Genomic DNA, 27,220 nt, shown 5'->3' with positions numbered 1-27,220 from the left:
AATGTTAATTTTCACACAGCCTTTTTTCAGTTATCAGTAATAATCACATCCTTTGCCTAAAGTAATTTCTTCCTACTTGTCCATACAAAAGTGCAAGATGTCACGAAATTTCGTGCAAAGTGCTCCCATCATGCACCAATCATATTAGACATTTGCTTGATCTTGCTAAAAAGATGCAACATACAACAAACCAGAAGAAAATACTTATTCAAATGAATTTCTGTACAGGTCAGGTTATGTCACCAGAAGAGGATAGATAGAATAAAATAATTTATTTGAAGAGTAGATGATTCTTTACTAGGAGTTTTTCAGATTTGTCTCTTTATGAAATCTTCTTTGTACACGTATTGTTGCATGTGGCCATGAGCTTATGAAAGGCTTCAAGATTAAAAAGCTCATGTACAAATACATTAAAAAAAATGTTAGAAAAACAGGAATTTTGTATCTAAGAATTGTGAAGAAGACAGCAAGTAGTGAAGAAAGGTGAAGAGCTAGTTATTAAATCAAAAGCACTACTGAGTCACTTATTTGCCAGCCAACAGCTGGTATCTTTGAAGTACAACTTGGTATTATGTAATGCAAGAAGAGTTGATCCATAATGGAAACCTTTTTTTTAATTACAGTTAGAATTAAATTAGAGGAACAGACCAAGTGTAAAATTTTGCTGCTTTTACTTACTGCTTCTCTCTTTAGGTTCATATTCATTTCCTCCATATTGGTATCTGCATGTCCGTGCACAGAGCGACCATGGATGTAATAACCAAAGCAGCTGTGAGACAGGATAAACACTGAAATCTAAAAGAGGTGGTGAAGAGAAGAATACTGTCATTAAATACTATTTTTTCACGGAGATTGGTAATATCAGCCCTTCTAGAACACGAAATAAGTAGGTAGCAAAATACATACCACAGAAAAGTATTTAGAAACTTATCTGTGTTTAACCAGAGACAAACAACAGCTCCAAGTTTAGTTTATCAACAGCAAGGATCAGCATCTAATTCCACAGAACCAAAAAACATTAAAACAAAGGTATTACCTTTTATTTCAGTTCTGTGATACATAACACATGTGCATGATTTCAGTTGAGCTCCTAGGAGACTGTATGTAATAGAATTTCATTCAGTGTGATTTATTGCTTATATATCATGTAAAATACGAAATTAGCTCTTTATACAACCCATGCACTACATGGACTTTCCATGGGAAAGGAATAACCAAGGCTGAAAAGGCTGATAAAAGGGGTTAAATCCTGTATTTTTAATAAGTTCTGGCCAAATCAACTAATTCATCCTAACTGTACTCTTCTTGCAGTATAGAGCTCCAAGACTCATATTTAACCTAACGGAAGTAGTTCAGCTGTAAATGAAAGTGTGTGAGAAAGGTGGTAGCTATTCAGGAGGGATAACCATGAAGTTCAGCATCTGAGGGACAACCAGAAATTAAGAGCAGAAACTGAACATTTACATATTAAACAAAGCCAATGCAGTTGTGCCTAGAAGACAAGTAGTAAAGAGCATACCAGTAGAAAGAATGGCAGTAAATGGTTCCATGCCAAATTTCTGTCACAATTTGTTACTTTTTAATTCTGTATGAGCAAATGTAACTAACATAATTTGAAATGGCAACCTAAAAATCACGTCTAGAAGTACATATTGATATTTAAGATTCCAGGATCTTTTTTCAACTAAAATTTAAATGAAATTTTCTTGTAGATTGCACCAATGAAGTGAGCTGAAAGAAATACCACCTTTGGCTGTTAGCTAGTGATCTCTGAATAGATTACATGAATAGATATTATTTAATATTCTTTATACTATCTTATGCTTTATTGTGTTCAAAACATCACTGTACAAATAAAACAAGGAAATACTTACATTGCTCACACAACACAAATCAACAAATTGATTTAGCTTGTCTTCAACAAATCTTTCATAAAACACAGCAAAAAATATAATCTGAAATAAACCAGACAGATTTTATTTTATTAGTTCATCAGATTTGACTTTATTTTATGAATTGCAAAGCAATTAACTTCAAAGTTCAATACCCATAAATTAAAGACTTCTGTAGTGGCCATCATTGCATGGGGGTCTATGAAATGGGATTGACATCCTTCCCCTGTGAAATCAAATCATAGCAATAACCTGATTTTTATTTCAAATGTGGGAGATGCTCCATGGTTGATTAAAACAAAACAAAGTAGCTGCATAAATTCTCCCCTTCGGGTGATCAAAATTGTGACTAACAAAGCAAGATCTGTCATAGCTCAGAAGATTCATTTTTGGTTCTAACTTTGTACCATGCTAAAGCTCAAAGTCTACATCAAGAAAAAAAGTTAAGAATTTACTTAACACTATTGTAGGTGGCATGGATGGCCTAGTGATACATTCTAGTTTCCGAGAAGCAGTCTGAAAAACTGTTACTTCTGTATGTCATACCTGTAGGAAGGCAATGGCTAACCACAGTGCAGCAGACACACCAAATCTTAAAATGCGGCTCCAAGGTGCAATGTAACTATCACTGCTTCTTGTAAGGCTGGAGGAAGAATCCATTAAAGCCAGGTTTGAAAATCCCACCACCTGAAGAGATAAGGTCAATACAAAAGCATGAGGCAATGAATAGCATTAGTTACAACTCTGTTGTTTCCATCATAACAGGAAATAAAAAGAATAAAAAATCGAGAGAAACAGAGCTGGGAAAAGCAGCATGTTCATTTTGATACAGCCCAGTTGTGGGATCCAGTATTATTACTGAAAAATATAATTAAAACCAAACTGTACATACCTATGTTGATGTATAAATATACTAACATACACAGCTAAATCTCATGACAAGTTAACACTGATTTTTGCTGAAAAGGTCCAAAAGATTCTCCTGTTAGACTGCAAAGGGATCTTACTTCAGCCAAACTTCTATCTTCTGGTCCTAGATAGTCCAGAGTTAATAATTTTTTTGTTTTCAAATATAAGAAACTGAGGATTTTTTTCATTGTTTTTATTGAACATAAATATATTTCCCTCTACTGTCCTTATAGCTGAATCTATTTTAAATAAACAATCTAGAAAAAGTTCCCAAATCAAAACGATGAAAGAAAAATTAGGCATTGAAACACTTAAGAGGTGAAAATTTGTGAAAATCATTCAGAACTAAAGCTGCAATAGATATTTGTGGTGGGTTGACCCCACCACAGCAGGATGAGGCAAATAATAGGGTGAACAAAAACAAGACAACTTGTGGGTCAAAAGAAAGATTTAATGAGCAAAGAAAATGGAAGGAGAAAGGAAAAAAGACAAACACTTACAAAAGTAAAAAAAAAAGTGATGCAAAGCCAGTCACTAAGTACCTCCCACAAGCAGACAAATGCTCAGCCAGTCCCCAAGCAATGGCTACATACCCAAAACACCTACCCTAATCATTTTTATTATTTTTTTATTTTTGCTGAGCATGATGTTATATAGTTCCTTTGATCAGTTTGGGTCAGCTATTCTGGTCATCCCCTCTCCCCTACTTGCTGCAGGGGGGCACAGTGAGAGACTGAGGAGACCTTGATGAGACCTTGATACTGTGCTCTTCAGCAGCAGCTAAAACATTCCTGTGCTATCGCTGTTGCAAAAAATCTAAAACCCAGCTCCACATGGGCCGCTGTGAGGAAATTTAACTCCATTCCAGCCACACACAGTGCAATATTCAAAACCTCAGTTTTGCTGCCAGTGCTATCTTCGCTACCCTTACAGTCAACACTGCAATGATGACCAGTGCCAGCCAGAGGCTGCTTTGGTGCCAGAAATAAGGCCTAAGGCAAGGGAGACTCCTTCTGCACTTTCCTGCTTCCTCCAACTGATAAATTTCCAGGCTTCTTTTTTACTCCTGTCCAGCCTGTCACCATGGTGAATGAGAGCTGAACTGCCACATTATCAAAACCGGTAACTGGAGTATTTTTAGCCTACTATTTAGGCTAAAATCTTTCATGACTTCCTCTACTATTGGTGACAAGAAAGGGACTTTTCCAGAGGTAAATTCATAGCAGGAATTTTATATCTTTAAAAGAAAATAGGAAATTCAAAACCAGAAATATTAAAATGAATTAAGGTATTAAAAAATATGTCAGAGAACCTCACGTGAACAACTGTACACTTTAAGAGTGCTTGCCAAATTAAACTGCTTTCCAAACAGTCCAGAAGAAATAAAAGAAAATGATTTTGAAAAGCTAAAGCACAATTTCTCAGATATCCTTGAGTTGTGACTAAGGCTTACAACAGCCTTATGTTAGGACATCAGAAACAGAACTGGCACATTTCATTTCCTGCTTCATAGAAGGTCACTACAGCAAATTAGGAGGAAGGAAGCTCCTGTCCAGATAAATATGGAAGCAGAAATAAAGCTGCAGACTGTGGCAGGAGGGAGCAAGTAGGCAAATAAAGATGTGAGTGTGTACACAAATTTATCAGCCTCTTAGGCCATTTAGGGTAACTCATTAGCTTAAAAAAAATAAAACCAACAAAGGTCTATAAGGTAATTAAAGTTGTGTTTTTTTTAATCTTCCTTAATGAACTAGTGCAATGACACATACATGCATACACATAAAAAAGGTGTCAAAATAGTTATTTCACCAAGCTACATCTTATCAAGTGAACTTGGAAGGTCATCTACTATTACCACAAAAACTGCAATAATTAAAATACAGACCATTATGTTACAATTCAGATGTGAAATATAAAAAATAATAAAAATAACAATTGTAAGTGTAGTGGTAATACCTCCAGGAAAAAAAGAACTGCAAGCACTTGAAAGACGGGATTTATCTTCCTCACTGTCTGAATTTCATTCCATTCATTGGCTATAAAGTATGTTCTCCATATGCTCACAGGTGCAGCAGCGCTTTTTACTGCACCTTTACCTAAGAAGAATACACATAATAAAGCTCTGAAATTTAACACTTGAGAGCAGTATGATAATTTAACCGAGTTGTTTATACAAACAAGCGTAGCTGGAGTTACCTTCAACTGCTTTAAGAACTTTGCCCTTAGGTCTTTCCCAGTCAATAAAGAAAATATCTATAGTAAGTTGTGAAACCAGTAATTGTAAAAATTGCAGAGCCTATGGAAAAAACAGGAAAAGAACTCAAAATAGGAATATCAAGAGCATAAAGGCAAAAATGAAGTAATTGTCATTGCACATGTTATTCATTAAATATAACAATACACTTGACTACACTTGAAATTGCAACTTCATCACTAAGATTTGATAGATAAATATATATACATTTTAATTAAAGGCCTGGAATAATGGTAAATCATGTGACAATGTCTAGAATTATTAACAAAATATATATAAATTCCTATGGAGAAAATGACTTAATTCTTAATTGTCTAACTGTTCCCATTTATGTGCTAATGAAATGTACTGTTCAAGATGCTTAAGAAGCCTACTGAAAATATACAGGAGCATATGCTAACATTTCTTTAATGCCTGAGGAAAAAATACTTACCTTCAGACTGAAAGCACATGCTATGTATGTAACAAAAGCTTTTTCTTGAGAAGGAAGTGGTAAGAAGACAGAGACAAACTGCTGAGCCTGTAATTGAGAAGCTACATTGAAACACTGTGGAAAGCATAGGTAACAACACAGTAAGTGATTAAAAGAAAATATTGATATTTTTTCTAAAAAAGGTGTTTAATGTGCAATTGTTTCAAATTATAAAATATTTTAGCTAACTATTAATGTGACTGCAAACATAATGAAACCTAAGGAACAGAAAGAAGTGATCACAAAACCTTAAGCACACAGAACAGAATATTGTATATAACTTGCCTCAATAGTCTGACCAGAAAGGCAAAGAAAAAAAGAAAAAAAAAGAAAAAAATAAATGAATTTTTGTGTAAAAATGAATGCAGTATTAATACGTATTTGTAACAGCAAAATCTGGTAGAACACTTACTTTGAAAAACACAAGCCAATAAATCCCTGTGCCCACTGTGATGATAAAGAAAACGTTGGCAAGGTCTCCAGCATAAAATAGTAAGAACTTCAAAACTGTCTGCAATTATAAAAGCACACTGTACAAAGTAGTTCAGTAACATATATACACACTTCTATAAAATGTTATGCAGCTCATACTACAGGAGCCTCTACTATTGAAAAGTAGCCCCTGACAACATTTCTCTACTGTGGCCACATATTTATGGTATATTCAGTATCTGAAACTCTTACTCTAGTCTTTGTTCAGAGAAGAATGAATAAGAATGAATATGAAAACTACAGCTCTATTTATAAATACCCTTCCGTATGAGTTTTTTTTTTTTTTTTTTTTTTTTTTTTTTTTTTTTAAAGCAAAGCTATTTCCTGAATGACAACATCAGAATCTAAGAAAATGGAAAAAAACTACTTTCTCACGTGATCCCAACTCCAGGTCACAGTTCCATGCAGACAGGCTAGAAATTACTTCAATTTCCATAAGAAACAGAACAGTTACATCACAGGGAATGACAGGAAAGTTCTCTAACTTAAAGAGAGGAAAACTTGACTCTTTCTGGTTTATCAGCTATTTATACCTGCAAGTCAATAACTGAGCTTCCTGTACGCCTCTTCCAGCCCGCAGTCTTGAGAAGGGACCATAACACTGCGAGCCCACCTAACACACCCAATGTGATCTGAAGAGAATGGAAAATTATTTGTAGGTATTTTTACAAAGACAAGATATAAGCAAATCAACAATTAAGGAGCAATACAACTTACATCAGTCTGAATCTGAGCCTCCGATTGATTCATCTCATAATTGACCGAGAAGGAAACCTGAATATTAAAATACAAAAGGTAAATATCTACAGAAAGTCTTAAATGCTACAACCACTATAATCAGTAGTGGTTTTCACATGTTTTAGTTGGTGAGGATTCCCATTCAGGGCTACTATCCAGATGCAACATACATTTTTTACTGTATACCTCCTCACTTGGTACGTGCAGTACTAGCATGTGTTTTCCTACATTTAGTGCTCATTTTACCAGCTGAACTATAAGCTGCTTAGTTTTTTTACAGCCTCCAAAGTGTTCACTCAAGTGGAATTCCAACAAAACTAAAAATATGATTAAAAACCAGTTCAATTAAGATAGCACAAAGATCTCACCATCACACTCTCGGTGTCAGGGTTTTGGACAAGCACGTCTGTGTAAGCAATAGTAATTAGAGGTGGGTAGATATTTCCTCTCTGAGTATGGGATACCAAACGAACGCTGCAGAAATACAAACAATATTATTTAAAAACAGAAAATGGATGAGCCGCTTGGAAGGTATTGACTGAAACTTGTACTAATAGGAAAACACTAAACAAAGAGAACAATCTGATCAATAAAATGTGTGTTTCAAACTCAGAGACATGGCAATTCACATTTTAAAAGCAACTCAAAAGGGACGTACACAAACAGATAAAACTAGAAGCTCGGGAGAATTGTTCCTTTGTAAGAAAATGCCTGAATCAATCTTCACCTACTATTACAACATTACAACAGTTGCAACTGAAGTCAATTCCAAAAGGTGAATTTTTCCAAAACATTGCAGAATGACCTTTTCTATATTTATTTTGAATTTCTGTCATTGTTTTTTTCAGGGGGTATGACAGATGACGACACGGAGGACGATACAGCTCTCCTAAGGTAGATAAACTAATCCTTATTTTTTGAAATAGTCTAATCTGTAACTCATGGCAAACAGGAGTTAGTACTTTAAATTAACCTTCAAGATGTTTACCTGTATGGATGAGTACACATTGCTAGTCAGCAATCTTCTTAAACTACAGCTTCACAATAAATTGTGAAGAAGTGCTGATGGACAAGAGAAATCTCAATTTTCTTTAGACAGTGATCTTAGAGAAAGATGTTATATAGAGAAGGAAAAAATATGTTCTAAAACATATTCCACTTCAGATTAACAAGCAGTAATGACCTTAAAAAGCAGTCTCACACTTTCAGCTGAATGACTACAAAACCCTTCTGGATTGTGTGACAGCATTTATAGGCAACAGTTTATTAAAATACTTCAAAAAAGAATATGAATATTGAAAGCATCCTTGTATAGTCTGCAATATACACATCGAAAAACAACTAGCAAGAGACCTAAAAAGGTCTCTTTTTAGACTAGATTAGAGACCTTAAGAAGGTCTTGCCAGATGACAACTGCTAACAAAAGTTTACTGAACGCTTTCTAACTTGCATTATGCCTGCATGGTCTGATCCATCTTAACTGAGAAGTAACCACGGTAATCTTAACCCTCACAAGTCAGTGTTAGGTATTCTCACTCATCAGAACAACCTACGGAAACTCTTGCTATTTCCAATTAAACAATGGAAAAAGCAGCGTGGGACATGCTAGAAACAACATTAAAAGAAACAACTTTCATTTAGGAGACCATAAAATGCAGATTGCACAAGATTAGCTTTGTTTTCTATGTACAACATATTTTATATGTATTTACTTACCTTATTGAAATTTTGCTAGCAACTCGAATTACTCTTGGTAGTTTTCCCATGTCATTCTCTTTTCCACTTAGTGCATCCACCAAAAAAAATCGACGAGTCAAAAGCCAGTTGTTCATATTGCTGCCTTTGGAAAAACATGACAGAGCCATGTAATATTTTAAAAATTAATTCAATACATAGAAGGAATGAAATCTACTAAAAGCAATATGTATTCGTGTATTCAGGATATAAAATTATTTATTTTCAACTTAAATAAATGTATAATAAAATTAGATAACCTTTTTGTGCATAGTATTGATTGGGCCAGTGTATTCAACCAAAACTTGCAAATACCACTATCAGAACCCGCTCACAAAATGATAAATTCTTAGAGCAGAAACAAGTTATGGTGAACTGAGTTATCCCAAAAAACAACTAAGTGTCTGTAATTAATACAAATTCTTTGTAATTGAAGTTATTCAGATTATTTAAATTCAAATAAATGTTACTGTGATATTCGTACCTTGATTCACATACATTTCCCTGTATTGAAGATCCAAATTTAAAACTGGCACAGCCCAAAGATATTGTTGTCCATTGTCACCATTATATTCAAGGAATAGGTCATAGAAGATTGGATTAGGAAAATCCAGCAATATCTTGGAAACAGAAATCTTGCACTATGTGAAAAAAAAAGAAAAAAAGAATAAGACCACTTTCTGCCATTTAGTAATTTTATCAACTTGTGGGTTCTTCCCCTATAAACTTACTGTGAAATTTGTCTTATGCCCTTTGCAAAAGACAAGGCATTCCAGCTATTTCCAAGCGATTGTGAAGTACTAACGATTTTATACAAACCTCTGAAAAATGACTGCAATTGACCAGAACAACTAATGAGGAGAATGAAGCTCTGCTAACATTTCTTCTCTTATTTTTCAACACATTCCGAAAAAATATCCTAGCAGCTTTCACAGACATAAAATTTGAAATGGCATGAACACTAAATTCATGGAGCATTGTGTCTGGTCCTGAGCTCATCAGTGCAAGAGAGATATGGAGCTACTTGATATAGCCCAGCGCAGGTCCACAAAGATGATGAAGGGACAGTTACACCTCACCTATGAGGAAAAGCTGAAAGAGCTAGAACTGAGAAAAGGCTGAGGGGCGATCTTATCAGTGTCTACAAATACCGAAGGGAGGGTGCAAAAAGGATTCTTTGCAGTGGTGCCTGGTGAGGCAACAAGAGGAGGCTCTGTCTGAACACCAGGAAGCACTTCTTTACTGTGCTGGTGACTGAGCACTGGCACAAGTTTCCCAGAGAGGCAGTCTCCATGCTTCAGCTTACAGCTAAACTCCAGAGGTCCTTCAGTATGCACTGGGTTACTGGTGACACATAAAACAACTTAATCCAAATACTCAGAAAAGCATTTTATCTCTTACTTACACTTTGTTCATAAGTTGTTCCAAACACATAAGCTGCATTCAGTTTAGTCTGGGTATCAGGACAGAGCTGAACAAAACATAATAATGATTAGGGTAATTCAAAGCTATAGTCTTCTCACATGAAATATTCACGGGTACCCCAAGCAGTTTATGTATTCACAGTTCTCATAAAAGATACACTGAGCTTTATTCTATACTATTTTTTAAGAAGAGAGGGATTAATTTTAAAGAGTAAACAGCATTATTTATAGTAGCGATATAGGTGTTCTTAAAATGCTGTTTTAACTTATTCATGCTTGCATAGTATTTTCCAATTTCATCACTAGCTTAGTAACCTGTTTTCTCAGACACTACTGTCCTCAGAATTTGAGAGGGTGAAGCAAAAGAATTCATCCTGAGACAATAACAAAAGAAACAGCAGTCGCTATCTAAACCCTGAATGTCAACTGTTCTTCCATAGATACAGGAGCATTTGAAGTGACATACTCCAAGGGTGACATGAACAGCCTAGAAAAGTGGATGGACAATTCCCAATTGTTTTTGCCAGTGTTCACACTGTTGCCTGCCTAGGGAATTGCTGAGAGTGCCTAGATCATCCCTGGTCTGCTAAACAAATTCTGCTCTGTAACATTTCACAGCAACTGGTTTCTGCTGTTAGGCTAATTACTATTGCACTTTTTACTTGCTTCTTCCTTGCATTTTTCACACCCTATACAGCGTGGTAATGTTGAAGTAGAATCTGTGTTTGTGCTACTGAAATCTGAGGGTAGAATGACCAAGGGCACTCTGAATCTTCTAACCAATGCTCCCTATTTCCTTGTGAAGTCTCCCAGAGACTGTTTACAACTTCATGTTGTAAAAAAGCCAGGTAGACAGTGGCCAATGTGTATGCTCTGTATTTCAAACAAACAAAAGTCAGCCAAAAGAATATGGGGTGCTAGATCTGTTTTCCCCCGTCTCTTGGCAACGACATAAGCACTGATTGCTTTGAATTCCCATAATGTGTGAAAACAGTAGCAGCATCCAACACAGGGACATTCTATAAATGTATGTGGACTTGCAGTTAATGAATACACATTTCTTATTAAGAAAAAGGCAGCTAGTAATAAATATGCACAGAGGTAACAGTATGATGCTGAACGGAAGAAAGAGATGGTTCTAAACGACTGCTGCTGTTTCTCAGAACTTTCTGATATTCCAAATTTGATATTGGTATAATGGATGAGGACAACATTGCTGAGTTTAAACTCTTCAATTTAGAGAGATCATTGTGAGCATGAATCTAGGGCTATGTTCCCTAATCTAACTCTATGATTATCTTATGAACTGTCATTACTGTAGTAACGAAACACTTGGCTTTTCTTTTAAGGCTGAAGGCATTCAGAGTATTACACTATCCAAAAAAGGCAATTAAAATCAAACCTACCTGTAGGATGCCTCCTTCCAAACTTTGCCACTGAAGAAAGTTTCCTGCTGCATCATATGAGGCTGCAATAAATTGCAGTTTTACATCCTGGTGATGAAGACAAAAGACAAAGAAACAACAAAACCAACAAAGTGGGTATACACATTTTAGGGAATGCATTTTCATTGTTTGATGCTTTACATCCCTAAAACTTTCAGCATAATGCTTTATTTTCCCCTCTTTGATTTTATATTTTTAATCTTGCTTTTGGTATTTTATTTTTTAACCTAGTTTTCCTTTCTTCTACAGTCTCACTTTTTACTTGGATTTTTTTTTTTGTCCCCAGAATGCCAGATTCTAAGAGGATGACTTAGTTTCACTCGAGTGCATATGCACAATTGCAGACAATCAGACATTTGCTCTACTCAAATTCAAAGTCAACACAAATTATCTACAACCTAAAAGCCACAGCACTGTAGTACTGCTGTACTACCACCTGGCCTATATTGATTCAACTGCTTTAGCATTTGGTGTTGATTACACTGAGCTTTTTTTAATTTTACAGAAAAATTTGTATTTGAACATATTGCTCGACACAAATGAACAGTGGCATACACACTAATTATTAAAAGTCACCCTAACACCCAGAAAATTGGTTCTGCTACTGATTAAGAGGAAACAGAAAAGGAAATAAAGATCACCCTGGTTTGCCCTTTTTTTTTTTTTTTTTTTTTTTTTTTTTTTTTTTAATATGGAAATGTTACTACAAAATGGAGTAAGAAAGCTGGAACAACATCATAACAATGACAATTTTGACAAAAGGGATGCCTGTTTTTGGTATGAGATTTATCAGTATGAACTATACCTTAAAGTGTTTGCATGTTTAAGAGATGCTTAAAAACTAGACACATAAAGTAAGGTGTTGAAAGAGATATAAAGATTCAGCGTTCCAGCTGTGTCATTTTTGCTTCACAAGGGATCCTGCTTTTGTAGCCAAGTGAGTGTAAAAACAGTGCTTTAAACTTAGTGAAAAACAACAAGAATCCTACTTCTTGATTTCTGCTAGGAGAGGCCTGTGACCTTCTACATTTATCTCAGTGTTGGTACTCAAGGGCAAACCTACCCAAACCAACAAATACCGAGACATTTTGTTTGGCAGTGATGAGACAGCTCGGTCCTAGCAGTAACAGGTCTTTTTCTATCTGTGAGGGATGGATTTAGTCCATCACACCAACCTCAAATTTTCATTTCCTGTAGGTATATAAAAAGCATTTTATTTTACAGGCCTTTGTTATTAGAATTATTAGGACTGGAATAATCTATTAAAATTAAGTATATGTCTACACAGATAGACATGCCCTAAATTGATCAGAAATATACGTAGATTTCTAATACATACCAGCCTTGGATCTTCAGCATTAGGGAGAATAATGATTTTTTTAATTGTTAAAGCAGAAGCTGCACTACAACACCGCAACTTAGTTTAATTTAAAACACAACCTTTTATAGTTTGTCTGAAAAAAAATGCTTATTTTATTTTTGAGCCAATAGGAAGAAAAGATATGTTTTGCAATATAACTGACAAACAGGTTAGCATTAGCACTACCTACTTTGTGTGATTAACTTAATCTGAACGAACTCTTCCAGTTCTACTAACTTTAAATGAATATGTAAAATAAACTGAAAATGAAAATTTTGGGCGGGAGCTATAGACTGAATCCACCTCTGATATAACTCAGCTTGTTGAGATTTGTAACAGTAATATTAAAGTTGGTATAACTGAAATATGAATAGAAATGTGTGTATAAGCACCAGAAACAAGATAAGGAAAGTGCTAAATAGTGTGCAGAAAGAATGAAGCATACTGTTCCCTGCAGTGAAACTGAGGAATGAGTTGTGATAAAACCACAGATCAGACGATTTGTCAGCAATAATCCTGCATCCTGGCACCAGGAAAATGGCAGAAAAGTTACAGCACATCCCTTTTATCCTTCTTTTTCCAATTAGCTCACCAGGAAAACTGAGGAAAGCTGTAAGGTTGTATATATTTTGAACAAAGGAAAGACACACAAAACCTCTTTGCCTCAGATTTATGGAAACTGAAGTAAACAATACCCCGAAGCAAAGGACAATGCCAAAACAACTATTAACTTCTAAGGAGCATAAATGATCTGTCTGAATACTCGTTCATCACTGACAATCCAGAAGAATCCTGTGGACATAACTAGGACTTAATAGCTGGCATCCCTTGTTCCTGTGTCACACACAATTGGTCCTGGTCAGATCACACAGGCACAAACATCCTTGACTTATAAGAATGTGGGTATAAAAGTGTGAACGAAGGAAACGTGTGTGCAAGTGAGTGTGAATCAGTAAAATCACCCTACTTAAGAGATTTTGTTTTATATAAATACACCTTCCTCTTCCATTAGATCTCTGAGTTTTTTTACATGAGCTGCCTAAAAATGATTTTCGGTGGACCTGCATCAGAAACAAGACTAAACATTTTTATCCAATTATGTCCTTTTCCTGATATCTGCTTCCCTGTGTCTACTGCCAAACACTTACCTTATTTTTTCCTTTAAAACTGAAGACTGTGGGGAAATGATTTGTCTCAAGCACTTGGGATGCTAAACCTGGTTGATCACCGTAATACAGCCATGGAAGATTGTGTCTCCTGAAAAAAATGACAATGCTGTCTCTAAAGAAACATAACATTTTAAATCAAAGAACACTTAGAATAATAAATTCCATAAACACTATTACAGATTGTACCATAATGGAAAAGGAAACTTACCAGTATGCTATCGAATGAACGATGCCTAGCCTTGCTGTATTGGCATAAATGTACTGAAATAAACCGCAGGCATCCGTACTTGAAGAACTCAGTGAGTTCATATTCATCACACACATATTTCCAAGAGCTTGGCATGCAGTTAGATTAGAGTGCAACTGTAGTGGAGAAACACAGGAACACAGAAAAGTATTTATGAACCTCTCCTTTTGGTGAGGCAGTCATAAAACTAATGTTATCTTTAATAAGTCATTCCTGAACACTCGTTTTTACTTTAAACAGATTTTGTTTTGTCAACACCTAATATTTTCTTCCATTTATTCAGGTTCTACATTTTTAAAGGTCTGCAGATGGCAGCATGAGAATAGAAACTTTTTCAGAGTTTATTTTCACTGCATCAGCTAGATGATATGATGTTACAAAAATGTCAAAATGTGTATTTGAAAAACACAGAATCAAAATGTTTAAAACCTCTTAGGCTGTAGGACAAAGATGACTCCATCAAAGACCTAAGACTGGCAACAGTATGTATGGAGTCGTATGTACCATAAATATTCTCTTTTCAGTTTTAGTAGTTACTCTAGCCTGCTGTTACTAAACTATGCTGTATTTATACCATTGTTCAGTTTTGGCAAACAAACTGCTGCCATGTGAAACAAATCTGTAAGCAGATAGACTGTGGCACTAGCATTAACTATTATTATCACCTATTGCCTTTGTGTGGGTCAGATGAGCATCTGTTTCAAAATTGTGTGTGATTCTGTTGCTGCACCTACACTTCCATGACAGTTACAGGTACCCACAGCAATATGATGTTAAATAACATTTGCATACATAAAACAAAGCAAACCTTAAAAGGATGGTACTGTGATAATTCTCCATCACAAAACAGAATTGTCAACTGAAAGCCAATTAAGAGATAAAGACCAGATGCCAATCAGTACTGGATATGTCAGAAAGTAATTCTGAGTGTCCCTTATGCAATATACTCAACAGTTCATGTGACTATGACTATTGCAGGATATTTTTTAAACATAAGATTTACTCAAGGTAAATATCTTTGTGCAGATTCCAGCCACAGAGACTTGCATTACCATTGACAAAACTGCTCACTACTCTTTCTAAGCGTTATGTATATATATTACTTTCTTATCTTCTGTCATCTCAAAATAAGGTTCTTTAATAATAAGCACAACTAACTTCCACAAATTAAAGTCACTTGTTAAAGGGGCTTTTATACAGAGTACTACTTCTGAACAAGAAAAAAATGGAAACATTAATGAAACTCACCCAACAGGCAGAGGCTGAGGCTTGCAGGTTTTTCAGAAACCAGGCTGATGTCAATGTTACACCCTGTAAATAAGGAATGGTTTCACTGTCTTTGTTCAGAACAATAACCCATCACAAAACAATCTGAAAAATTGTCAACTAAGAGCTGCTACTTATTTTTTCTAAGAGACTTCAGTCCTTTGTAAATGTCTAAACCAAACCATCTCCTTTCAAAACCCAACCATTATGAAATAATTTGTTTCACTTCATCAAGTTAGACAGAATACACAGAATAAGAATGGAAATACCGACATTTTTTAAATAGAATCTGTGACAAAGGAGTTTTCTTTACTGCACAAGGGAAGTACTAATGATTTCAAGAGGAAAAAGCCGACTGGGCGGTAAATTTAACTCAGAAACAAAATTGCCAAATTCATTATTTCACAACTTGCCTTTTATAATTCCTCATACTTGTTGAAAACACGGGTTTTATACCTACTGTAAGCAACTGAAAAGACGTGTTTTCAATAAGATATTATTTAGAATATTGCACTTTCAAAAAGCACTAGTATGTGTTGTCAGGAAAACTGAAAATTGCTTTTTTTTCTGGACAGGTGATATAACTAAAAATGTCCCCTCAATCTTTTAAAACTCCTTTAAAATACATTATACGAATGTTAATTTTATATTAAAAAAAAAAAAAGCCTAGAGGCTCTCATGAACTCTTCAGCATTTTTTGTGATACAAGGATGTGTTTTAAATGCATACAGTAAATACAATAGACCACATGATACTTGTTTTGATCCCAAATTCATGTGAATTACCTCTGTTTTTCAGTTTCCAAGAGGGCAAGAATTTTCTTAAGCCTATTCCATTAGAGCAATGCCTGCCTGGTCTCCACGTCTACACTCTCCATGTTGATTACCTTGCGATCACCATGATAGCAAACCACCACCTTCGGTTTTCAGCAACAGAATTAAAAGACTTACTGAAAATAAGTAATGAGATAGCTTGAAAATGATTCAGAATAAGCATACATACTATTTGTCCAAACCGAACAGTTGCTATGGCCTTTGGAGGTAAGCTTTCAGTGGCACTGAAACATAATCCCCCAGTCTGAAAAAGAAAGAATTATTTTTTTATTATTATTTTTCAACATAACTTTTATTTTTTTTCTGAACTTCATTAAAATAAGCGTTCTACTTACTAGAATGTTTGGGCTGCTACAGTCACAAGACTTGCTTACATTGATGAAAGTTTGTTCACATCTTACACACCTATGAAGCACAAACATGAAGAAAATACTTAAAGCGTAGTTAAGTATGAGATTAAGTATTTAGTGAAAATTGATTATATAGTTTGTAATTCATGGAGGTAAGGCCTGATAATACTGTAAGCTTCTTCAAGAGTTCAAACTAAAATCCAAAATGCATTACCAATTTTTCTTGTCAGTGAAGTTGTAAAGAAATGAAATAGGTGATTATCAAAATAAGAATTATGTTTCTGCTTCCAGTCCAAATCCTGCTTGTAGTCACGCTGAAGGAAAACAAACAACTAAAAAACAAAAGAACAATGCTGATCATATAAGGACTTCAATGAACACAATACGTATTGAATTTGATATGGGCTTGAGGACTTCCAACTCACTGCTTTTAAAACTGTCACTAAGCTTTCAAGACGTATACAGATGAAGCAAAAGAGAATGCTTCTATTATCCAGAAATACTTATATCCCACAGATATAGGCTCTACCTCAAGAATATTCCATTTAAACAGATTATGGCACTTTCAAAGTTGTCAACACACAAGGAACAAAAATACTTACCTATTTCCTAACACATCTGAAGCGGAGAACGACGGCTCACTTCCATTACAACGTATGCACAAAGCTTCGTTTAGCAAAACACCATCAACGCTTCTTTCCACTAAGTGGAAAAGAAAAGCAAGTGTAGTATAATAGTATGATGCACAATATGTCACTATGGCTAAAAAAGTGTTAAAAGGGAAACTGTCTATGCAGATCTCTGAAATAAATGCAAAGATTTAATTTACCAAAAATCGAGAGCACAACTTGCAAAAAACATCCCTATAATGCACATATCTATATTCATGTGTTGTTTATAGCTGTGCACACGCAATATTTCATGTCCAGTATTGCTGTTCCTTTGCTATTTATTCAGAACCAAATTTCAAAACCAGGTTTCATTGCAAATATAGAACTCAAAACATCAAGTTTACAAATTACTGGGAAAAATAATAATTATTAATTTTCATCTGAAATGCAAATGTCACAGATTTGAAGTTTCAAAACTGCATCTTCCAGCAATGAAATCATTTGGCAAGAGATTTTAAGTCTAACCATGAAAAAAAAAAAGCATTAAAAAATTTCAGTACTGATGCTTTGGAGATTAAATGACAGAAGGAGCTTTACTCTCAACATTTTACCAAAATGTTTCAGAATTTATATTTTTTCAACTCTTATAAAGCTTGTAGGAGAGGAGGTGGTATTAATTTTTTTACAGATTCCTAGAAAATTTTATAAGTAGTCACCTGGAAAAGAGTGACTCTCCAGCACACTCAGTTAAATAAATACCTAAACTGGACATTAGCAAATAATTAATCAAAGAATTACAGGCACATGGAAAGTCTTTTCTGTCCTGTGTCTCTGCAAATGAGGAAAATCAGAGCTCCAAGGAGGTAATTTTACACCCTTGATGAAAATTATTCTTTGCTATTAGTTTTTTTACTGTGCAAGATAAGCAAAAACATACTTAACACCACCACTAAAATTAACAGCAAAAATCATTTCCTGTGTTTACTGAAATGAGTCTGCAGCTTTCCCAAGGCATCAAGTAAGCGTTGCAGATACAAGGAAGTGTGTCTCAGGGATTCAGAGATACAGTCATGTTTTAGGGAAGCATGAAATCCACAGACCTTAATGCACAGTAGCTTGCTTGGCTTGCTCAGGCTATCCTGTGTCACCTACTTATGTATGTATAATCCCTGTACTGAGAAGTACTTACACTTTATAACCTTCAAAACTTTCAAATGTGTTCTTCTTAGTCTATATTGATACTGTTTTTATGCCCATTTCAACCCTTCCTCACCAATGCCAACCAGCTTAAAGGAAACGATGTAGCAGTATTCACAGCATTCATTTCTAGAATGTTTGCATAGTATTTATCATTGCAACCAACAGTGGCACAGATTTACCTGCTCTCTTTGAGGAATGAGGTTTGAAATCAACAGCAATGTTGAAATGTTATGTTACAAATGTAAACAGATGTTAAATTTCCTTTCTCATTTAACAGAAGTGCCTGGCTTAATAATCTCTAATATCTAAAATAAGCACCAGTATCTCACAACTTGCATATGTTCCTTACCTAGTACTTCATTAATGAGGCATTTACATTTTCCTTCAGAAGTTAGGCCCTTAGGGCATTTAATACAATTCCATCCATCTTGAGTAACTCCACTCTAAAATAAAATGTAAAGCTATTATATTTTTCAAAAATATCAAAATCACCAAACATCTGTGAAGAATTCCTGATCCAGATGTTATTTATTAGAAAATGTGTTCATGTATAACAACATTGATAGAATTCATGAAGCTGTTAAAGAAAAAAAAAAAAACAGCTAAACAATCTGGCAAAAATGATTCCTATGCAGAAATAGACTAAAAAAGGGTTCTTCAGTTTTTCTGAAACATTAATTGACACCTGCAGTGAAGATAAGAGTTTGCTGGAAGTGTTAGGTTTAAAAAAGATAGAGGCTTTATGCTTAAAAACAACAACAAAAAACAATAATCATAGCAATGCATAAATAGCCATATTTACATATAGATATACAGAAACAACGGAAATGGAAGTCAAAATGATTTGTCAAAAGCTTTGTCTAGTGTAACAAGAAGATGAAAAGAAGCAGGAAATTTCTTGCATTACCCAGTTAGCCACTAAATATGTAACTGATCCAACTAAACTGGCCTCTTGAGAGTTTTTCTACAATTATTCATAGAATCATAGAATCATAGAATATCCTGAGTTGGAAGGGACCCTTAAGGATCATCAAGTCCAACTCTTGACACCGCACAGGTCTACCCAAAAGTTCAGACCATGTGCCTAAGTGCACAGTCCAATCTCTTCTTAAATTCAGACAGGCTCGGTGCAGTGACCACTTCCCTGGGGAACCTGTTCCAGTGTGCAACCACCCTCTCTGTGAAGAACCCCCTCCTGACGTCCAGCCTAAATTTCCCCTGCCTCAGCTTAACCCCGTTCCCGCGGGTCCTGTCACTAGTGTTAATGGAGAAAAGGTCTCCTGCCTCTCGACAACCCCTTACGAGGAAGTTGTAGACTGTGATGAGGTCTCCCCTCAGCCTCCTCTTCTCCAGGCTGAACAGGCCCAGTGACCTCAGCCGTTCCTCGTACGTCTTCCCCTCCAGGCCTTTCACCATCTTCGTAGCCCTCCTCTGGACACTTTCCAACAGTTTCATGTCCTTTTTATACTGTGGTGCCCAGAACTGCACACAGTACTCGAGGTGAGGCCGCACCAGCGCAGAGTAGAGCGGGACAATCACCTCCCTTGACCTACTAGCGATGCCGTGCTTGATGCACCCCAGGATACGATTGGCCCTCCTGGCTGCCAGGGCACACTGCTGGCTCATATTCAACTTGCTGTCTACCACGACCCCCAGATCCCTCTCTTCTAGGCTGCTCTCCAGCGTCTCATCGCCCAGTCTGTACGTGCAGCCAGGGTTTCCCCGTCCCAGGTGCAGGACCCGGCACTTGCTCTTATTGAACTTCATGCGGTTGGTGATCGCCCAGCTCTCCAACCTGTCCAGATCCCTCTGCAAGGCCTTTACGCCCTCATTTGAGTCCACAACTCCTCCAAGTTTGGTGTCATCAGCAAACTTGCTCAAAATACCCTCTATTCCTACATCCAGATCGTTTATAAAAATATTGAAAAGTACCGGCCCTAAAATGGAGCCTTGAGGGACCCCACTGGTGACCGCCCGCCAGCCTGACGCAGCTCCATTTACCATAACCCTTTGGGCCCTGCCCGTTAGCCAATTGCTCACCCATCGTATGATGTTTTTATTTAGCTGTATTGGAGAGAAGGAAATATTCCAGAAGCCTTTTTCACAAGTTGTTTTTGCTGGAGAAATGTTATTTTTTTATTTACTGCAGAGGAAGAAAGCTGGTTGGTTAAGTCTGGTGTCTCTGGTTCAATGCTGCAAATGTGGCTCAAAATTATAGCTTAATTTGCCAAGACAGGTAGAAAGAATTGACCAAACTACAAAGGTGTATGGACAAAAATAAAATAACATAAAAGTAGCAGTTGATTTAAAAGTAAAGATGAAGTATAAGGGAGTAGGGAGATTAAGTATTCCAATAATAGAAATTATATAACTTATCAAATAAGATACTTATGAGCTGCATTTCTACTTTGGCATCCTGTAAAAGAGTGGGCAAGGGTAACATAACATGAGGCAGAATAGAAAAGCAGTAGAAGGAAACTGAACTTTTAAAATACAAACATAAATATTGGAACATTTATTTGAACAAACAAAATATTGAACATTTAAAATATAAACTTTGTCTGTGGGGTCAAATTTATTACGAAAAAATGCCTGCAAAATAATAGCAATAAACAGCTCTGAAGAGAAAAAAAAATACTACAGATAAACGTGGTCTAATATTTAAAAAATCCCAAGTAAGGACTATTTTGGAAAATAATTTAAAATTAAGGAAGAACAGCTTGCATTCAGATAGAAATTTAAATTTGAAAAAAAAAAAAAGCATTATTATGGCAAAGTATTAAAAGTGCAATACTTACCATATTTTCTGGGCATTTCTCACAAACAACAGAAGACCCACCATTATTAGAAACCATCCTAAATCCTGGCTGACATTCACATGAACTACCTGAAAACAAGAATACAAACAGTTTTAATCTATGTAAAAATGTTTTGTTTTGTTTTTCACAGAATACTACGAACAACTGTTATTGTTCTCAAGAGTTCAATATATTTTTTTAGATACACAACTGAAAGACCTGAGTAAGATGGGCATGAAAATCAGCTACCTTTTTAAAAAATGTTCATGTTACCGTTTGTAGGAAAGTTTTCACAAAATGTCACTGGGTTGGCTGATACACCGGGGCATCAAGGGTGAACCCACAGAGCTTGTGTTTTTGTATTTTTTCTTTAGCTCTATCTAATAACAGATAGAAATATCTGTATAAATCTTGCCACAATGCCATTCTCAGGCCATTCCCTTTACGCCACCAACCTTAAATGTCTGTATTCATTTTTTATCCTTTGAATAAGAAGTCAGTCTTAAAAACATGTTTGTATGTAAAAGTTTTTCAAAATATAAATGTAGTTTTAAAGATATTTTAAACTCAATGCCTTTAAAATTTTGCATGAGGATCAAGCTTTCTGTTGGTTTTCAATGAATAACAGAACATGCCTATTATTTACTATGAAATTAAACTCAACACTACTTTTACAGCACCTGTTAGTGGTCAACAATATTTTTTTCCTAAAATTTTTCATTCTCACTATCATGGAATATATGTTTAAAACCATACTACAAAATAAAATTGGTTCTAAGTACTAATGAACTATGTTTATTATTACTTCAGCTCATAGAACTGTGCACTTAAAAATCACGTAAAACTATGTGAAAAGTTCTCTAACCATAAAGCACCTTAAAGCTTCCTCACCAGACCAGTTTTACAGAAATGGCATTTCTGAAAATGGTCAGGGATTGAGTCAGGGGACACCAAACTGTTTCTTAACGATACCGAAAGAAAAGCCCAGTAGGATCAGATCAAGGAAGAGGTGTAAGGAGCTGTTGCTTGAGGGAAGAACCCACAGCCATGAGCTTGTCATGAAGCACATGGCCAGGGAGACTGAGGGAAGTGGGGTTGTTTGATCTGGAGGAAGCTCAGGGGAGCTTATTGCTCTCTCTAACTACCTGAAAGGAAGGTGTGGGGAGCTGGGGTCAGCCTCTTCTCACAGGTAACTAGTGATAGGACTAGAGGGAATGGCCTCAAGTTGCCGCAAGGGAGGTTCAGGTTGGAAATGAGGAGATATTTCTGCTCAGAAAGAGCAGTCAGGCACTGGGACGGGTTGCCCAGGGAGGTGGTGGAGTCACCGTCCATGGGGGTGCTCAAGGAGAGGTTGGACGTGGTGCTTGGGGACAGGGTTCAGTGGGTGACATTGGTGGTAGGGGATGGTTGGACCAGGTGATCTTGGAGGGCTTTTCCAACCCTAATGATTCTATGACTTGTGCAGTCCCAAGCAGATTTCAGGCAAGATTCAAGGCGCAGGCTGAGTGGCATCTACCTGCACAGCTCCAGCCAGGTGCTGGGGAAAAGCTCAAATCCTTGACCTCCCCCAGGAATTTACCTTTCCTTGAAGCCTTGGAGTTAAAGGAAGAGTCAAGGCTAAAAGAACATTATGGATTTAAACACATTCATTATGAAGGCTTTGAAAACTATTAGAGTGTATTTTTTCAGCAAGTATGGAGTTACTTTTGTAAGATACCGTGCTGGTGGGGGGTAGCAGTTACAGAGACAGCCATCTGCATCTGACCATTACCACTGCTGAAGGAGGAGGCTGTCAGGTATTAGGGTCAGGCCTGCCAGTGCCTAAAGGGGGCTACAGGACAGCTGGGGAGGGACTCTGCGTCAGGGGGTGTAGGGATAGGGCAAGGGGGAATGGCTTTAAACTGAACGAGGGGAGTTAGATTAGATATAGGGAAGAAATTCTTCACCCAGAGGGTGGTGAGGCCCTGGCACAGGCTGCCCAGAGACGCTGTGAATGCCCCATCCCTGGAGGTGCTGGGGGCCGGGGACCGTGTCCCTGCCCGGCCTCCCCCCGTCCCGCTGCCGGGGCCGCCGCCCCCCGCCTCGCTCACCGCCGGCGCTCGGCGCCTGGTTCTGCCCGCAGGGCCCGCAGACCAGGCGGGAGACGTCGAAGTACCGGGATCGGCCGCACTCGGCGGGACGCTGCAGGGGCAGCGAGAAGCCGAGGCCGGGCGGCGGCTCCGCCACCATCACCACCACCAGCAGCAGCAGCGGCAGCAGCAGCGCCATGGGGACCGGCGGCCGCGCAGCCTCACGGCGGAGCCGCCCCCGTACGGAGGGAGGGAGGGACCGGGAGCCCTGTGGGCAGGCTGTCCCCCTGCAGCCCAGGGGTCCCACATGGAGCAGATCTCCGCGCTGCAGCCCGTGGAAGAGCCCCTGCTGGAGCAGGGGGATGTGGCCTGGAGGAGGCTGCGGCCCATGGAGAGCCCCCGCAGGAGCAGGGGGGCTGGGGGGAACTGCTACCCGTGGGGGACCCGTGCTGGAGCAGTTTGCTCCTGGGGGATGGACCCCGTGGTGTGGACCCACCTGGGAGCAGTTCTTGAAGAGCTTTTGGGCAGCCCACGCCATGAAGGAGTGGCGGAGACGAAGCATCAGGGACTGACCGCAGCCCCCGTTCCCCTGCAGCCCTTGCGGGGAGGAGATGGAAGAGGGTGGATGGGGTGAAGGTGGTTTTAGTTTGCTTCAATTCTCACTGCCCTAGTCTTGTTAATTGGCAACAAATTACACTGATCTTCCCCATATTGAATCATGTCGCCCGTGGTGGTAGATGGTGCACAACCTCCCTGTGCTTATCTCAACCCATGAGGTTTTTCAAGGGGAGTGAGAGAGCAACTGTGTGGTGCTTGGCTACCTGCTGGGGTTAAACCACAACAGAAACATGTTATGTTTTGGTCTCTAACACCCCTCCCAGGGACAGCAAACATTTGTCATAGGTATTTCCCGTCACAATGTTACGTGTTTTTTTTAAAACATCTCCAGTGTTTTTAGTCAGGACAGACACCTTCCTCTGTACCAAGACATGCCCAGGCAATGGTGCCATAAAAGTTGGTTTTAGAGAAAAAAAATACAGAGAAAAAGTAGTTTCTTCCTGTGCAAAAATTATTACTCAAATATCTTAATCCTTTAAAAGAAATAATATTATTATTTATTATAATATTATTAATATTATAATAATATTATTAATATTATATTATTATATTATATTATTATTAATTATTAATTATTAATATAATAATTAATAATATTATAATTATAATTATAATTAATATTATAATAATATTAATTATATTAATATTATTAATTATTATTATTAGAAATAATATTATTAATATTATTATTTCTTTTAAAGCCCTTTAATCCAAAGGGTTAATGATTTCACAAAAGTCCTACAACCACCAGCAAGCTGCTGGCTCCTAAGGAGAAGGCAGCTTCACTGCTTGTGGCCAGCCACCTGTTGTTTTCTAGGGATTTTCTAACACAGCATGGATACTGGCTTCCCAAAACTCAAAGCAAAAGGACAGGAGGACCTTGTTACACTAGTTGCTCAACTATGTCTCACTGATGTCTCAGTTACACTGTGTATTTTTACTATCAGGAAATTTATTTCTGGAAGAGAACAGGCAGTCTGCTTTCAACACTGCTCTGGGGACGGCTCTGTCAAAAACACTGGCACAAATTCAACTTCTTAAGCTCAAGTTAATCTTAGAAAAGATAGATAAGGGCCACTTGAGAGGGTGAATCTGCCATAAAGATTTATTTTTGTCTAGCCAAAGTGTTGTTCTTTATCTGGTGTAACGAGCTGATTAATGGTCAAGATATATATATATTTATATATTTAAATATCTACATATTTATATATTTATATATCTACATATTTATGTATTTTTATATTTATATATTTATATATCTATGTATTTATTTATGTATCTGTGTAGAGATGGGTGCTAGGTGGTAGCTCCACAAAGCTAGCACACCTCTCGACGCTGAAAATTCATTTTTATACTTTCCAGTTATACACAAAATTACTACAATTGGTGGTTAAGGGAGCATAATGACCTATGCATAATGTCATAATGTCAGCTAATTCTTTCTTGTTTCTCTTTAAAGGCACTGTGACCCTTTAATTCCTTGTGCACGCTCCATGAGCAGCGGGCTCACAGCGAGAAGGGGGCTATTTCTGCCCAGGAGGTGTGTTTTTTAGTTGTAAAAGAGGATTGTTCAGCCAACAAGGCATTGTATTTCCTATTCCCTCAGCTATCATTTACCCATTGTATTACTTAACCCCCCCCCCCACGAAGAGAAGAGGCACGGACAAACGGTCGCTATGCGCATGCGCAGCCTGCCGCGCGGCTCCCCTCAGCGCCGCCCGCTCCCGCCAAAGCGGCGGAAGGAGCCGCGGGGGTCGCGCAGGCGCACTCGGCCTCCTCCTCCGCCGGCGGTCGGCGGCGGGCGCCATCTTGGCGGAGCCGTGCCGGGAGCTGCGGGCGGCGGGGCTGGGCGCGGAGCCTGTCCTAGCGGCGCGGCCGGTGGGTGATGGAGGGCGTGAGGGGCGGCTGAGCGGCTTCCCGGGCGGCCTCCGCTCCCCGAGGGCCGCCGGGCTTCCACGCAGCCGCCTCACGGCAGCCCGGCCCTCGTGGAGCGCTGCGCGGCGGCGGCCGGGCCCGCGGCCCTGTCACGGCAACCCCTTCCCCCCCCCCCCCCCCCCCCCCCCCGTTTTCCTTCCCTCTCTCTTCTCCTTCTCTCCCCGCAGACGGAAGGATAAATCCTGCTGGGAACCGCCGGGGGTTGATGAATCCCGGCGCTTGGTCGCTTTTACGCTCGGGGTGTTCCCGGGGGTGCCCCTCCTGGCGCCGTTTGCTGCATGCGAGCGGCTCTGACCTCGCTGCGTTGTGCTCAAAGTGCTGGTCCGGTGCAGGCTTAGCTTCCGTAAAGTGTTTATTTATTTAGTTATTTACCTGTATGTTGAGGGAGGTGTTTCTGGAGCGAAGCGCTAATGGTGTTCAGAGTTCACTGAGGCTGTGGAGGTATAGGTGTAGTACTGCTTTCCGGCTAACTGAGGCAAACGCAGAATTTCTTAAAGCTTTAACATGCACACCTCTGCTTTTAAACTTGCCATGAGGTTGCCAGTCTGTTCATTACGTAAACCTTTGTTCTCTGAAGCCTTTGCTCAGTTCATGAACGTGCATCCTAAAGGCCACTCGTTTTGGTCATTCATTTAACAGTTGGATGGCTTGTCTGCAGTTCCTACCGTTTTTTGGTTGTTTAATATATGGCTCCTAAAAGCTTACTGCCTGGTCTTACGCTTCTGTTTGTGGATTTCTTGAATATCGCAGTAGGATCTGGAATCAGTGTGCCTGGTTTTAAACGCAGGAGGTTGTATGTTGGCACATCGAGGAGAACTTGCCGTTTGTCACCGAAGAAGTACTGAGGAGATCTGTTCTGAATGCTGTTTAAAAATGGGGATGAGAATGCAGAATTGCGAAATTCAGAACAACTACAGATAAAGTGCATCATCAAGTAGCAGGGCAGCGGATTTGACTTCGCAAGACACGAAGGCCCTGTAAGAAAATCCTGCCCTTGAATTCTCTCCTTGCTTTTTTGGCATGGCCATCTCATCTGTTGAGAAGATAGATTAAAAGGTGCAGAGGGTCTGGCTGGGATGGAGCTAACTTTCTTCGTAGCAGCCGCTGTGGTGCTGTGTTTTGGATTGGTGGCTGGACAGTGCTGACAACACACGAGTGTTTTGGCTATTGCTGCGCAGCCCTTGCCCAGCGTCAGGGCTCTCTCTTTTCCCCACTCAGCTACTGCAGCCAGCAGGCAGGGAGTAGGCAAGAGGTTGTGAGGGGACGCAGCCGGGGCAGCTGACCCAGACTGACCAAAGAAATGTTCCGTGCCATGTAACGTCGAACTGAGGTAGAGGAAGAAGAAGGTTTTTGTTTGGTTTCTGTAGAGGGAAGTGTATTTTTGGCTTCTAAAGTGGCCGTTGT

General features: G+C 38.3%; 2 protein-coding genes across 4 annotated transcripts in view; one reads left to right on the top strand and one right to left on the bottom strand.

The window, feature by feature from the left end:
* TMEM67 (transmembrane protein 67) overlaps positions 1 to 23,454 on the bottom strand; it is a 30,670-nt gene extending 7,216 nt beyond the window's left edge. Inside the window, exons 1-23 of one of the 2 annotated variants that reach the window (XM_084511489.1) lie at positions 23,285 to 23,454; positions 21,195 to 21,283; positions 18,746 to 18,839; positions 17,188 to 17,287; positions 16,571 to 16,640; positions 16,405 to 16,479; positions 15,385 to 15,447; positions 14,098 to 14,252; positions 13,869 to 13,977; positions 11,322 to 11,408; positions 9,897 to 9,962; positions 8,976 to 9,132; positions 8,474 to 8,597; positions 7,126 to 7,231; positions 6,737 to 6,793; positions 6,553 to 6,651; positions 5,940 to 6,038; positions 5,489 to 5,575; positions 4,998 to 5,097; positions 4,758 to 4,897; positions 2,439 to 2,579; positions 1,875 to 1,955; positions 679 to 795 (exon numbers count right to left, since the gene is read on the bottom strand). In XM_084511489.1, coding sequence (XP_084367615.1) covers positions 679 to 795; positions 1,875 to 1,955; positions 2,439 to 2,579; positions 4,758 to 4,897; positions 4,998 to 5,097; positions 5,489 to 5,575; positions 5,940 to 6,038; positions 6,553 to 6,651; positions 6,737 to 6,793; positions 7,126 to 7,231; positions 8,474 to 8,597; positions 8,976 to 9,132; positions 9,897 to 9,962; positions 11,322 to 11,408; positions 13,869 to 13,977; positions 14,098 to 14,252; positions 15,385 to 15,447; positions 16,405 to 16,479; positions 16,571 to 16,640; positions 17,188 to 17,287; positions 18,746 to 18,839; positions 21,195 to 21,283; positions 23,285 to 23,423 — 2,355 coding nt within the window. In that variant the 5' untranslated portion in view covers positions 23,424 to 23,454. The remainder of the gene's footprint in view (positions 1 to 678; positions 796 to 1,874; positions 1,956 to 2,438; positions 2,580 to 4,757; positions 4,898 to 4,997; positions 5,098 to 5,488; positions 5,576 to 5,939; positions 6,039 to 6,552; positions 6,652 to 6,736; positions 6,794 to 7,125; positions 7,232 to 8,473; positions 8,598 to 8,975; positions 9,133 to 9,896; positions 9,963 to 11,321; positions 11,409 to 13,868; positions 13,978 to 14,097; positions 14,253 to 15,384; positions 15,448 to 16,404; positions 16,480 to 16,570; positions 16,641 to 17,187; positions 17,288 to 18,745; positions 18,840 to 21,194; positions 21,284 to 23,284) is intronic. The other variant, XM_084511488.1, reaches the window with a different exon arrangement.
* A 2,198-nt stretch (positions 23,455 to 25,652) lies between these two features.
* RBM12B (RNA binding motif protein 12B) overlaps positions 25,653 to 27,220 on the top strand; it is a 6,272-nt gene continuing 4,704 nt past the window's right edge. Inside the window, exon 1 of one of the 2 annotated variants that reach the window (XM_084512063.1) lies at positions 25,653 to 25,759. The gene's annotated coding sequence lies outside the window, so the exon portion shown is untranslated. The remainder of the gene's footprint in view (positions 25,760 to 27,220) is intronic. The other variant, XM_084512064.1, reaches the window with a different exon arrangement.

The sequence above is a fragment of the Aythya ferina genome (genome assembly GCF_964211825.1).
Source record: "Aythya ferina genome assembly, chromosome: 2".
Classification (NCBI taxonomy): domain Eukaryota; kingdom Metazoa; phylum Chordata; class Aves; order Anseriformes; family Anatidae; genus Aythya; species Aythya ferina.
This window is presented reverse-complemented; position numbering and strand designations above follow the sequence as displayed.